At 37.0% G+C, this 14600-nt stretch overlaps 1 protein-coding gene across 9 annotated transcripts in view; it reads left to right on the top strand.

Moving 5' to 3' along the window:
* OSBPL6 (oxysterol binding protein like 6) overlaps positions 1–14600 on the top strand; it is a 179670-nt gene that overhangs the window by 146705 nt on the left and 18365 nt on the right. For 5 of the 9 annotated variants that reach the window (XM_033112168.1, XM_033112166.1, XM_033112174.1 and 2 more), the window contains 4 exons: positions 2383–2548; positions 5357–5490; positions 6546–6569; positions 14123–14230. In XM_033112168.1, the coding sequence (XP_032968059.1) occupies positions 2383–2548; positions 5357–5490; positions 6546–6569; positions 14123–14230 (432 nt within the window). The remainder of the gene's footprint in view (positions 1–2382; positions 2549–5356; positions 5491–6545; positions 6570–14122; positions 14231–14600) is intronic. The other 4 variants (XM_033112176.1, XM_033112173.1, XM_033112167.1 and 1 more) reach the window with 1 other exon arrangement.

The following is a 14600-nucleotide window of genomic DNA, read 5'->3' as shown; positions in this document are numbered from 1 at the left end:
AAATTATTCTATTAAAATGACTCATTCCATATACTTCTTTTAACAACAACAACAAAAAGATATCGATATAAACATTTTCAGTAGGAAACATATAAAAATTAGTTTTCAGTATCCCAGGGGCCTCTCTGATTTCAATTTGAATGCAGCATTCCAAGTGCCTTTCCCTATGGGTTATATATACCAATTCACTTTTACTGGTTTAATTGTCAATTTAAACTTCCTTTATGTTCAAAATATAAATTTATCACTTAGGTTTTTCTTCTCACTGTCTGCTTCCAAATCTTAATAGAGAGGCCATTATCTCAGGGATAACTCGGCTGTTACTGGACTCTCTGGGCCTCCACTGTATCATGTTCTCCCCTGTCCCCCAGCTGTCATAGCCACTCCCTTACCCATAAAGCAAAGAGACCCCTCTCCTACGCCATGCCAGTCCTTGGAATGTTAAAAGCACCTGAGTGCAAATAAAACCCTTTTCCTTCATGGTCAACACATAATCATTCCCCATCACCAAATACCCACATTCCTTTTTCTTAATGCTCTTCTAGTTCCTTGTATCAGGAAACATATGCTTAAATCTGAAAACTCTGTGGTCTACCGATTTCCTCAAGTCACAGTCTCTCACCATGATGTGATCTCCTAATCACCACCACCCTTTCCATGGATTCGCTGTGTCCTTCCTGGACGGCTATGGGCTGACTGCTCTTTCTAAATTTAGCATCACCACAGTTAAGGTCAGAACATTTCTGTCTTCAAATATTCTTCCATTTAAATCCCATTCCTCAAAAGACCTCCGTCATTGTTATCACAAAGTTACCTGGATAGAACTGCAACAAGTTATTGAACCCAAGGATACCGTTTTCTCAAATGGCTTATCTGCACTTTTATAGCTCTTCTCTGGAACAGCCAGGAGATTTAAAAAAAAAAAAAAAAGGTTGTGTCTGATGAAATAAAAAAGTTGTTGACATTTTCCAGCCCAGACAACAAATTCTTTGGATAATATACATTATTAGCATGCTTAGCATAGCTGAATTTAGGTGGAGAGCTTCATGCTCACTTCCTTTCCCAGTAAGCCTTGGATATCATTTGAGATAAATAGCTCTCTTCCAGGGCCAAGCTACTTCTGAGGAACCCTTGTCCAGTCCCAACTTCCCTTCCTCAGATCCACAAACTGCAGCTTAGGTCAGAATTTTTGGTTCTCTCCAACTGCTCCATTTATCCTTTGCATCCACCGTGCATGCTAGTTTGTGTTTGTTCTCTGTCTTAAAATATCAGGAAATTTAAAGCAAAATCAGAAAATGAAAAAAACGATGTGGTTCTGACATACATATACATCAGACTAGACATTGGTTCCTTCTTCCTACAATGTATTTCCTGTTAGATAGAGGGTGTGAATTATGCTTTAATTTATACAAAATTCAGTGAAGGAGTCTTAGGGTCTGGTTCTTGAAGATAATTGAATAAACATCTGTGGATTTAGAATTAGGAGAGGTTACTGGTGATCTGATTTACAAGAGGAATTGATATTGTCATTTTACAAGAATGTTTGGTTGACAGCATTTGTAATAGGTAGAACGTTCTAGAAAGAGAGGGAAAGGTGTTTTGCCTCCACCCATCACAAGCCTAGCCCAGATCCAGTCTGGGCAAGGAAGTACTTCTAGCCATTGGGAAAATCTATAGTAATATGACTTTTTTTACTTAATGCTTTTCTATCTTGGCCAGTTCATAAGCCATATTCATATATGTAACAGAATTGTGTGTAACATACAAAGATAAACTGTAGTGATTTATATAATATATATTTTATTTCCAAATATATTTTGATAAATCAATTTCAAATTCTATTGTGGATCTCTTTAAGCCATTATCATATTTACTATTAAACTATTTATGTCTTATCTAATGGCTATAGAACAAGCGAACCTTTCTGTCTATGCGCCTCTTGAATTTTCGCCTGTTCAGTAGGCTAAAAAAGAACTAAGCATAAAAAGTCCTCTGACACACAAGTACCCAGACTTTGTAAGAGAAGGTCAGCCATGTCGCAGTTTATACTACTGTTTTCTGCCAGTCATTTTTTTAGAATATAACAGTGGGTTCAGAACTGAAGCTTATCTGGGAATTATACCTTTTCTTCCTGTCATTCTGTAGTCATCTCTCCCTGTACCAGTGAAAAGCCAGTGAGTCAGCTGCAGACCTAAATCAACTATGGAAAATGAGACTCCTTGCCACCCCGATGCCCTGCAGAATAAATGAGTACTGAGTGTCTCGGAGTGTGTCATCAGAGAGGAATCTGTTATTTTGAAGAAGGGAAGAGGTCTTTTCTATGTAAGAGAATGTGAAACAGTGCACTGTTGCTCTTTAATAATTTATATCTTTCCCTTTCAGGTTCCTTTCAGTGCTACCATGTCACCAGTTCGCTTGCATTCCTCCAACCCCAACCTTTGTGCAGATATTGAATTTCAGACTCCCCCTAGCCACCTCACTGACCCTCTGGAAAGTTCAACGGATTATACAAAACTTCAAGAAGAATTTTGTCTAATTGCACAGAAAGGTAACAACAAATCTAAGGTGCCCTTTAGAGAAGCCCTCTTCTTTGACGAGAGGTTGCCATTTACTCTTTTATCCTTGTCTAGGTAGTGATGGTAGACAGATTAAATGGTTTATATACTGGCTGGAGCTCTGTATACAGAACTCAGCAGGGTATGATGCCTGCTTTTTGGGGAGAACACACATCATAGGATTACAGTTATTGACTGTATAAAGAAAGTGTCACTGAGGGGAGAGAAAAGGAAGAAAGACAAAAAGAGTTATCCCAGGCAGGTCAGGAGACACTGCTAGTCAACGTCTTTTTTCTTTTTTTTTTCAGTGTCTTTTAGTTATTTAATACATAATTGTGGCTTATCCTTAGCAAGGAAAAAAGAAGAAATAGACTCTGTTGGAGTCTTTCTCTTTTCTTATTAAACAACACTCATTGATTTTACTTTAGTTTGTGGGCCAGGAGTTTTGGCAGGGTTCAGCTAAGCAGTTCTGTGCCACATGGCACTGACCGAGCTCACTCAGTGGTAGTCTGCTGGAGGCTGGGCTGAAAGGTCCAGGGTGGCTTCACTATGTACTTGGCATCTTGGTTGGATGGCTGGAAGGCCACACCTTACTGTGTCCCTCTACCCCTCCATGCCAGCTCTGGGGTCCAAAAGATTGGAGGGGACTGGAGGGGAAACTGCTGGTCCTGTTCAAGGCCAGCTCTGGAACTGGCACAGCGTCACGTCTATGGTCAGATCTGCACAGGGCAGTCCAGATTGGAGGGGAGGGGAAACCGACCCCACCTTGGAGTCCCTTTTCTAATGTTAAATTTTCAATAAGACAGGTTGCATGAGTTCAGTTGTTTTCATTAGCCACAGGGAGTAGAGTATAATAAGTGAGAAGCAGGATAGTCGAGTACAGGTAGACTGAGCAGTCCTGTGTTTACCAAGGAGAGCCTCAGCTGTCATATTATAACGCCCCCATTTAGTGCTATAATATTTAAATTTCAGCTACGGAAATTCATTTTTTGACTTAATGCCGTCCCAGGCATTTTAAAATGCATAATCTCTTGGAGAAGGACATACATTATGGTGTTTTTCCATCGTTAACACCTAATTGAATTAATCACATTTATTTCTTCTGGGGCTGCTGCTAACAGGTTATAAAATATTCTTGATATTCTTGAAAATATGGGTTAAATGGAAAATCTCAAGTGCCACCACACACACCTCCAAGATTCAAGAGCCTGGTGGCTCAGGAAAAGAAGGGGTGCACACTGAGGGCACCTCTGGGAATGTTGAAGTCAACAAAAATTTCTACTCTCAAACCATCGGTACAGATGTGCTATCATATATTTCCTCAAGTCCATAATCCCAAACAAGATAATTTATCTTTCCCCTTTTTTTCTGTAGATTTCTCAGTTGAGATCCTGTGAGGCAAACTCTCTTTCACCGGCTATTTTACTCCTAGTACATTTTTATTACATTTCTTAGCTGGATGCTAATTATGTCATTAAATGAGAGCAATGTTATTTTGTTTACATAAGTGCACAGATTTACAGCCCGGAAAACCAGTAACTTTTACTCATATTGGCGGGTGGGGGTGTATAGGAGCAGGCAGAACGAGACAACAAATGTGTGAGTTAAGTACAGTACAGCTGCTAAAGGGAAATGGATAAATCTAAGGTAGCTCCAGGAAAGCTCTGTGTATTTGGTTGCAATCCTAAGGCTTTCATGAAATCCAAGTTTCAACAGAATTTGAAAACCTCTGTTGAAACAACATATTTTCTTTTCAACTATGCTAGAAAAAAAGGGGCTTTTCTATGACTGCTGAGTGAACTCTTTAAAAAGAGTTATGGATTTTGAAATGAGTGAGAGTCTGCTTTTAGAGCTGCCAGTGGGGTTAATGTATTCCAGCTATCAAATGATTACCTTTACATTGATTACGACAAGAGCGTGGCACATAAATCAGTATATTGTGAGTCCCTTATGATCCCTCCATTTTTCCACTTTAATTCAGGCCACAGTTTTATGCTAAAATTTTCCACTTCTTTTAATAATAACCTTTCTCAAGTAAGGAAATACCTATTTTAGAAGACCTTGCATATTACAGAAATTCTATAATTATAAAGATGGGAGTTGGAAATTCAACCTTTTGTAATTTAAAATTAAAGACTGCCTCTTATTTTACCAATGTATGTTGTTAGGTATGCAGGAACTGGAAAGGGGTTGGTGTTGTTATTATTACTTTTAAATCAAAGCATTTCTGACACCAAGATGTTCCTGGCTAAGAAAGTAATTCAAGTACTGTTCTTAAGACCAAATCAGTTCCTGACTCAAAGAGGACTAGTTAGAACTTTCTACATCAGCTGCCAGTTTGTGTTGGCAGGACTCATAAAGTGCTCCTTTTGGGAAATAATTTTTGGATAGTTCTAAATGATACATGCGTATCTTCGTTGTACAGAGAACTGCTCAAATATTCTCAACAACTATGGCAAAGTAAAACTCATCCTCTTTTCCTTCTAGGAATTCTAGATTAATTTATAAATATAAATTGTAGATTAATTTATAAATTAGTTTATAAATATTGACATTGATATTTTATATGCTTGTCTGTTAGGAAGTGTTAAAACTTTCACCCTGATCAATTACCATTCCCATATTTGTTTCATGTGTAGATGTGATGATAGATTCCATTTTGAGGCTGGCTTTTAATTAGACTGTAATATAACCTTTCTAGAAAATGTCTATGCATGAATTAAAGTGCTAAAAAGTTTACAATTTTGGATATTCTTTCAGGATCCAATTGATGTTTGTTTCTCACTTTTCTCCCCACCCAGTGCATTCTCTTTTGAAGTCTGCCTTTAATAGCATAGCTATCGAGAAGGAGAAGCTTAAGCAGATGGTTTCCGAGCAGGATCACAGTCAAGGCCACAGCACCCAGATGGCACGGCTCCGGCAGTCACTGTCTCAGGTAAATGAGAATGTGTGTTTCACGCTCATGGCACCTTCCCAAGCCTGTAAGGCACGGGATGGGGGTGGAGGCAGTCTGTCCCGGGGATGGCATAGTCATCTGACAGTCTGTCAATTCCAGTGTCAGTATTAAAGCTTATTACTTCCAAAAAATGTCAAGGTAAGAGAAAAAAAAAAAAATCAACCAAACTTGCTTGCAAATACATAATTATTATTTTGATTAATTGAATATTTTAGTGCCTCTCTATGGTCATTTATAAGGCAGTCCCTGGTTTAATAAAAAGAGAATCATGCATTTGCACATGATTTACGCATCTAAACTATGTTTCAGAATATATTCAATCCAATGTTAAAACAAAACCTACTAGATCTTCCATACTTAATGTTTTTCCCACTTACAATACATTTTAATCTGTCAAAAATGACTAATTACTATTATATATTCTTTCTGATAAAATCATTTTAACTATTTCTTTTCTTAGCATTTTCTTCCTACGTATGCTCCCTGAAGCTAGACTTTTGTATTTCAATATATATTAAACATTATAATATGTATTATTGAATACATATTCATTTTATATATATGTAATACATATTATAATGTTGTATAATATATGCATTATAATTATATAAATATAAAAATAAATATAAAATATATAATTATATATATATATAAAATGGATGTGTATTCAATATATATGTATTAGTTTCAGGTGTAGAAAGCACAAATTGGTAATCAGAATATAGCCACAGGGATATGAAAGACAGTTTGGGGAATATAATCAATAATGTTATAAAGATTTTGTGTTCAATATATTATATATTGATCTTATTAAATCCCTATATATATCAAAGTTAAAATTTTTGATAAAAGCCTTCAAAGCTGTACTTACACTCTTTTACACTTAGTATTTCCTCTGAAATAAGTATTTTATTCCTTTACTCTATAAATGCACTTTTAAAAATTCCCTTGACAATTCAATGTTGTTACATGATTTTGTGTGAGAACTCAGTGTTTATATAAACTATTGTTCACTTCCTGGTGCCTTGGATCAGAGTGAAGGAGCAAGCAAATCCTGGGTAAGTGGTTTTCCACATGGATCAGTTCCTGCTTGAACAGTTTCCCTCAGTCCCTAGAAATTAGACGTAAACTGCCTCGCCATGTTTTATGTACCTGAACTGTCAGCTTATTTTCAATGTGAAGTTTCATGGTATTGACTGCTGTTATCTGGGCCACGCTTTCTGCGTTTACCTTAAAATACTGTCCGTTGAGGTGCATATGCTGCTTCCGGTGCAAAACTAGGGACTGGGGAGCATGGGCATTGAAAGCGGCAGCTGTGGTGCCAGTCTGCAGAGGGCTTTACTCATAAGCACTTTAATGGTTTGCCCTGGACTAGTCTCATGTCGGTCTTTGTTGAACACTCCATCAATGTTAATTGATCTTCTGAATCATTATTCTGAACGTTTCATGAATCAGAAGGTCAAAATAATGATGAAGTAAACATGCAAATGTCATCTTGCAAACATGTAAAAGACATTCTTGTCCCCCCACCCATGCTGCAGTGTTGCCTTCAAATGTACTTAATGATGGAGGCTTCATGATATGACATAAACTTGTACTAAGAAAAATAAGAAAATGTGTTTCTTTCTTGCTCGCTTGCTTGCTTTTATTTTCTTGTTGCTAAGAAAGAGAAGAGTGAATAGATATCTAAGTTGGGCATCAGGTGAGATTAGAAATGGTGATGAAGAGAAAATTTAAAAGTTACTCATTTGTTCATTCCTTTATTCATTGTATTTCATTCAACTGACGGTATATGAGGTACGGTAGAAGATGTGGAGCAGCAACATAAAACTAGCCCTGGCCATGTTCCCAGGAAGCTCAGGATCTGATTCGTGAGATGAGCAGTATTTACTCAGGAAATAGCAAATGGCCCATACTATAGTCCCTTCAAATTGGCACATGGGTGGTATAGATTTCCGGGGCTCTGGTCGATCAAAGAAATAGAAGATCTTTGAGCTGTGAGCAGAGCCACAGATCAGGAGGAATCGAGTCTTGAATTAGGCCTGAGTAGACAGCAGCCACTCATAAGGAAGGACCTGACGTTAACGTGTTAAAAGTCAAAGAAAGCAAAATTATATCAATTTTGCATCCTTTGAGTTAAATATTTCCTTCTCTTGTCAAAACATATTTATTTGCATCTCGACATAGAGCCTCAATTGATTTGGAGAGGGGATGTTATATTTAGTTTTTAACCAAAAAGCTCAATTGCATCCTCAAAAGATGTAAAAATAATTTGGGACTTTAAGATGGTTCATTTTACCCTATCCACTACAGAATTCACTGCTTCCAACTGTGTATCAACACAGCATTTTGCCTATGTTCACAGTCTGGTCTGTCCATACCTTCCCATTGGGCCAGTCTTACCCTCACTAGCCATCTAGTCCCATCACCTCTGAGGCTGGACTCTCTTTTGAAATTCACTACAGCCTTTGCTTAGGCCTTTAAGTTTACTGTCAGCTCACTGCTTTCTAAGGAATCACTACCCTGGTTAGACCACTGGAGAGGTATCTGGGGAATGACAGTTAATTCATAGTGGCTAAAGCATGGCATGAACAGGGAGAATTAGTCTAGGAGTAGCTATTTAAGTAGGTGGGAACCAGCTCATCAAGGATGACCCAACAGAATTTAGACTTACTTTACCAGTGCTGAAGAGGCCTTAAAGAATTTTAGCTAGTGAGCGATAATTCTAGAAATTGGAAATGTTACTGTATATTTCTGTATATTAGAAAAATTACTCTAGTACAGTATAGGAGATGGATGGAATTAAGGCAAAACTAGTTGGACAGACTTTAAAATATTTGATTTCATGCAGGCCTGAACTAAGGAAGTGCCAGGGTTGGTAGAAGGAGGGGATGGGTTTCAAAGACACTGAAGGGGAAGAGTAAGCATGGAGATCAGCTGAATATTAGAGTAGGACAAGGAGACAGAGTCAAGACTATTTTTCAGGCTGTTTACTTGGATAACTGGGTAGATGATAGTTCTTTCCCTAAGAGTGAAAATACAAGAGGAACTGATTTGTCGAGGGTAAATAATGAGTGTCTTTTAGTGTGTGGAGGTTGAGGTGTCTGGGACATCCAACATGCAATTAAATATATTAATCTTGGGCTTGGGAGAGAGGTCTGGGCTAGAGAGAAAAATGTGGATACCCGGTATATCACGGAAGTTGTAGATATTGATAAATTGTGTTTTCAGTCAGAGTGAAAGAGAGTCAATGGTGCTACCATAGAGAATATTAATATTTAAAGAACAGGCTAAAAAAAACAAAAAAGACCCTTTGGTGGAGACCCAGGGGAAGCGCTGAAGAATCTAAATAACGAACCACTAAGATCAAAGGGAAAGAGTTTTGATAGTGTCAGGAAGGAAAAGGTTAACAGACTCTGATTTAGTAGCATATAATATATGGACTGAAAGTCAACCTTAGAATTTGGCAGTTATTTCAGTATGTTTGTATTATGAGGGAAAGGAACCAACACATAAAAAGACAATGAAAATGGGAAACAATTAACTGATAGAACCATCCTGGTTGACCAACTCTGTTTTCAGTGTCCCTCTTTTAATATAGCACATAGTATTGAACAAGATACTAAATAGCTTAAACATTGAGACAATTGTTTTAAATATATTTTGATATTAATGTACCTTCACGTTATAGTGTGATGTGATTTTAGATAGTCTAAAGACATCTTTCATCCATATTCAAGTGTCATCAATTAAACCCCCCGATATTTTTTTTATGACCAGTTACGAAGCCAAGTCTCCCCCCAGAGAGTTAAGGAAAAAGAGAGACTGTGTTTAAATAACTTCTTAAATTAATCTAACATTTCTAAAGCATATTTTAAAATGTAAGTCCTATTTCATATATGTCTTAATGATTAAAATGCTCCATCTTAATAAGATTTTAAGTGTACGAAACTTGGCGAATTCCAGCATCTTTTTAGAAAGCATATAGCATATAAAATGTATGAAATTAGCATGCTTCACTACATGCTGAGCATAAATTGTTATCTGCCTTGGGTAGGTAATAATGAATTCCTGAACAGTATAATGAATTCCTTTTCTAAACTGATATTTCTTCCCTGATCTTTATGTACACAAAGACACACATAATTCTGATATTTTACCTCCATGAAACTTTAAAAGTAACTTTCACACCTGAGAGGCAGCACAGGTGTTGGATTTGAACCTGGAGGACAGGACATTTTATGTGACATCTATCCTGTTATAAATGACTTTATTTCACAACAGCTATAATTTCATGTCCCATTGAATGTAGTGCCCTGAACACCAAAATCAAATGGTATTGAAAAGACTGAGGTAACCTCAGCAACCCATTACTATAACAATAAAAGAGTAAACTTAACTTGAATCTGTCTTCAATACATTATGCTTTGTCGCTGTTACTAGTGTGATTGATTTCTGGCCCCAGGATTTGTGCACAGCTTGTGCTAAATGCAGTCGGTGTTGGGTCCGTACAAATGCAAGCAGAACATGATCCTTGTACTCCATCCAGAATTACTGTATTTCATGAATCGATATACCATCAATTATTAGATGTCTCATCATTTCGTTCATTACTAAGAAAGGAAGAAAAAACTGCTGTCAAGTAAAGTGACTCAGTGCTTCAGAGGTGTTAAATGTGGGGGAAATGTGCATCTTAGAATTAATGAAATGTGATGTGTAAGGGAATGTATGCAAAAAAAATTGGCTTAGGGCACAGAGTAGCATAATTAAAATCCCAAACGTAGTGTTTACCATCCTTCCTATCTACAGCATTTCACATATCCAACCTAAATATTCAGTGTTGGGATAAAAGTCCCATATATATTTGTTTGTTCCTGCCTTCCACAGTTCCCTGAGACTTGGCCACATTTGTTCGGTACAGATAGTATTTGTAGAATCCTTTACATTTTTTTTTTAGCTATCCAGTAAATTCAAATGTATATCATTTTGGGCATAATATGGCAATATTTATTAAAGCCTTAAAAAGATTTTATCCTTTGACCCTTTGGTCCATGGCTGATATGTATAGTCTAAGGAAGTAATACTGAATGTAGAAAACCATTATCACTTAAACATTTAAGGCAGCTTTATTTATCCTAGTAAAAATCAATAACAATAATAGGATGCCCGGTAACAGGAAATTTCACTTATTATGCAACTATTAAAATCATATTTGTGAAGAGTTTGCACCATAAAATAAATGTTTATGTGCAAAGAATAAGTGCCAGACACAGGATGTGAAGTATGCACTCACTAAATAATGTGAAAAACTCAGGAAAAAAAACATACCAAGCTATCAACAGTTGGTTGATTGGGTAGTAAGGTGTGACTTTTTAAAATTATTTTCCTACTTTTGGTTTGTTCCCGACATACTATATCAGTATATATTTATTACAAAATTGAAAAACAAGGTGATTTTTAAGAAATACCCAAGATTTGGTTCTTGGCAACTCTAGCTTTGACAGTTTCTATACTCATTCTCTCACTCCTTTTGAACCAGTTTTGCTTTTACCCAAAAGGTTTGAGTCTCTGATGATTCTATCTTGCCATATGTTTCCTCTCCTTCTCCAGCTGTCAGGTTTCCTTCCATGTTGTCTTCCCAGAACCCACAGTTCCATTCAGTAAAATGTATGTGCCAGAGTCTTACTCAGTCTAAGGTAAATTCTCGTTCTCATCCATTGTCTGCCTGGGTGGATGAATTAGTTCATAGCCAAGGAAATGGGTGTTTGGGCAATTGATTCTGGCTCCGATCTTCAAGATGGTAACTTTTTTTTTTTATAGATTGAGAAGGAATTGTGTGTTTCTTGGATATGTTAGACTTGAATGTGTCTGAGGGACATGAGGCATTCGGGAAATTAGCATACCTTGTGGAGAGTTTTTAGTGCAGTTTGAGCTCACCAATGTAAACAACTAGTGAGAATAAACATAGGACCTACCTGGTGAAGAATCCAGGCCAAGTTCCTGAGCCTCCCTGTTAGGCCTTTGGTCCTAGATGCCACTAATAGACCAGTGTTACTACTCACAAGTCTCCATGGCTTTTCTTGCTCATTGGCTGGCCCAAGTGGCTGGTAATCTGCTTCCTTTTTCCTTGCTTCATCACTGTTCATGTTCCTTGGGTGCATTCCATATGTTGTTTCTGCCATTATCGGGGCTCTTCTATGCTGATTATCACTAATGGCATCATTTCACTATAAATACCTATATTCCTCAATGTTCCCAAGGCTTCCATGATATCATTACAGAGAAAATAGTTTCATTTCAGGGAGGGAAATAATACATGTGACCCTGAGCGTTACCTGAGAGTGCTCCACCACAAAGCTCATGGCACTTGTAGCAAACTCCAAAAACTGTCTGTATGATCAAGGCGAAAGGAGGAGCCACCTGGAGGAGACGCACAGAAAGGGCTGCTGCATGCTCGGTTGTATGCTTACACTTTCTACCATTGCGGTGGTCAGAATTGGAGTAGTATTTATTTCCAGTCTTTTTTGTGCTGTGTAACTTTTTTCTACCACTGTGTATATAGTATTAATACAATATTCCTTTTAAAATTTTAGCTCGTTCCCTGTGTGCCTTCACATACACCTGTAAGCAGGATTACATTCAATGAATATTGGACAAGATGTGGGCTTAAATGAGAATTTAACTTTTTAAAAGATCCAGAACGAACAATTCTACAACTTTCTTTATAAATGTCAAACCTGTGTTTAAATCCCACCCTGAGGAAAATCATTGTTTATCCTTGCCCCTGAATTTTTGTGAGGTTGTTCCATTAACTGTTCCAGTGGCAACAGAGGGTACAGTCACCATTAGTTGAGGTTTGTATGAAACCCTAAGGTCAAGGTTGTGATTCTGCAATTAAAACCATCCAACAATACCATGAGGCCTCCCACTTCCAAGACAGAAAAATACATCTGGTTCCAATTATTCCAAGAACTAAGACAACTTTTAGTATATACTTGTGGACAGAGAAATAATGAAAGAACGAATAAGCATACGTGGAATAGTCACAAAGGATAAGAGTAATGCAGTATTTTTTTTCAAATTCCAAATGTTTGAGATTTTGCTTCAAAAAAAGTGATTCTGAGCACTTTTGCAAGATATAAATATATTAAGATTCTTCCTCTGAAACATATAGTTTATTTACTAAAACTGGACACATATTTCCTCCTGTCCACAAATGTAATGATTGTAAGGTCTGTATCTACCCTTAATCCATCAATGTTTGACAGCCCACCAGACCAAATGTGTTACATTTTACACATAGTTAACAAACGGGTTCTAAAGAATTTAAACAAAAGCCAAAAGCTGCAAGTGAACGATTTTCTCCTCAAAAAGCAGAAGTTAGGTTGAAGGGAGAGAGGAGAGGCTGTTGTACGCTCCGTGCCCAAGGACTATACACTGCCCTAGGCACATGTGACGTTTAGCCACTTTGTAATTGATCCTGAGTGTTTTAATAGGTACAGAGTTATAATTATGATATGACACTTGCATATGTAGTGGTTTACTATACTCGTTGACTCCATATGAAGAAAAGCAGAATACTGCTTCCCTGGGGCAGATGTCATGACATTTATCTTCAGTAAGTCCTGACGTTTATCTTCTGCTCTCTAAAACATTCACTTCCATCTTCTAACTGGTGATTTTAATGGGAAGGAAAGGAGCTGCCCAGCTTTTCACTAGGTCCTGTCCTCACAAAGATCTTTTACTTGACATTTGCCATAGCTCCAGTTAGTTACATCTGTCTTATGTATGTGGGACATGTTCCCATGCATCAGTGTGATGGCATGTGCCTTTGTCCTCAGGGCCCCTGTAGGGCGCCATGCTTATGTAAAGCTGTTCTCTTGCCATGCAAACTAAACTGTGTTCTAGCACGTGGTGTTTTACTGATGCTGAAAGTAATGTGATGCAGGTAACTTGGAGGTAGTTTCCTTTCTGTGTTTTGTTCTTTATTATGCTTGTCGATGTCTACACTCTTCAGTGAAGGCATCTTTTGGTCTGCGCTTGAGTTAGTTCTGCTGCACTGTCATATGTATTAATGATGTGCTCCTGGAAAATGAAAAATACAACTGTTTTCTTTCACCAAACTAAAATATGATTCTATAAAATATAAAGCCAGTTTTTGTTCATTCCATTTCCAAATCATTTTGAAGATAACTATCTGGCTTTGAAATGATTCCCAAACTTTATAAACTAGAACAATAAATTGAAAAAATTAATAATTTTTATCCCAGGATGTAAAAATGTAATATATATGTGGTGGCAGACAACGCTTGGATGTAATGGGCCTGACACGAAGGGAGGGAAAATTCCATAAATCATTTTTATGAAATCAAAGAACTCTTTCAACCCACTAACCTACTAAGTAGTAGATAGTCTTATCTTACAAAAAATGAATACCTTACTTCTGAGTCATTTATTTCCTTCTTAATCGTAGGATCTGGCCTATGATGACTCCAAAAGTTACAAATAAGAACATGGTAGTCTTTGGTGTCTAAAATGCACCCGTGTGCTTGTTCTGTTTAATGCTTGCTTATTAATTTGAAATTATGTGTGTGGTTTTTGTTATTTTAAGGCACTCAACCAGAATGCTGATCTAAGGAGTCGGTTGAGCAGAATACATTCCGAATCTATTATTTGTGATCAGGTTGTCAGCGTAAATATTATTCCTAGCCCTGATGAGGTAAGACTCATTTTTAATAGATGTAGAGTACTTATTTTATAACATCTAAATCTAATTCATATTATTCTTTGTTTTTATACAGTTCTCTCACTGTTAATAGATTCCCTGCATAAATATTTGTGTTGCTGACAGTTCAGTGTTCTTTGGAGTAAAGGATGTACATGAGCTTGACATAATTTATTCTTGGTGATCAGTGTCTATTTTTATCTATTCCTGTGTTCACCTGATACCACTGAATATTTAGCTTCTGTATACTCCAACTTATGAATTTTCTATGTCTGTCTCAGCCTTCATTTAAAAAGTTTATTATCGTGAAATGGGCCATGAAATGTTGAGAGAAACATTTTTAGCTGAGAAGGTGCTAAATAAA

This window comes from Rhinolophus ferrumequinum, chromosome 8, assembly GCF_004115265.2.
Source record: "Rhinolophus ferrumequinum isolate MPI-CBG mRhiFer1 chromosome 8, mRhiFer1_v1.p, whole genome shotgun sequence".
In the NCBI taxonomy this organism is placed as follows: domain Eukaryota; kingdom Metazoa; phylum Chordata; class Mammalia; order Chiroptera; family Rhinolophidae; genus Rhinolophus; species Rhinolophus ferrumequinum.
Note: the sequence above shows the minus strand (reverse complement) of the source record. Positions and strands in the feature narration are given on the sequence as shown.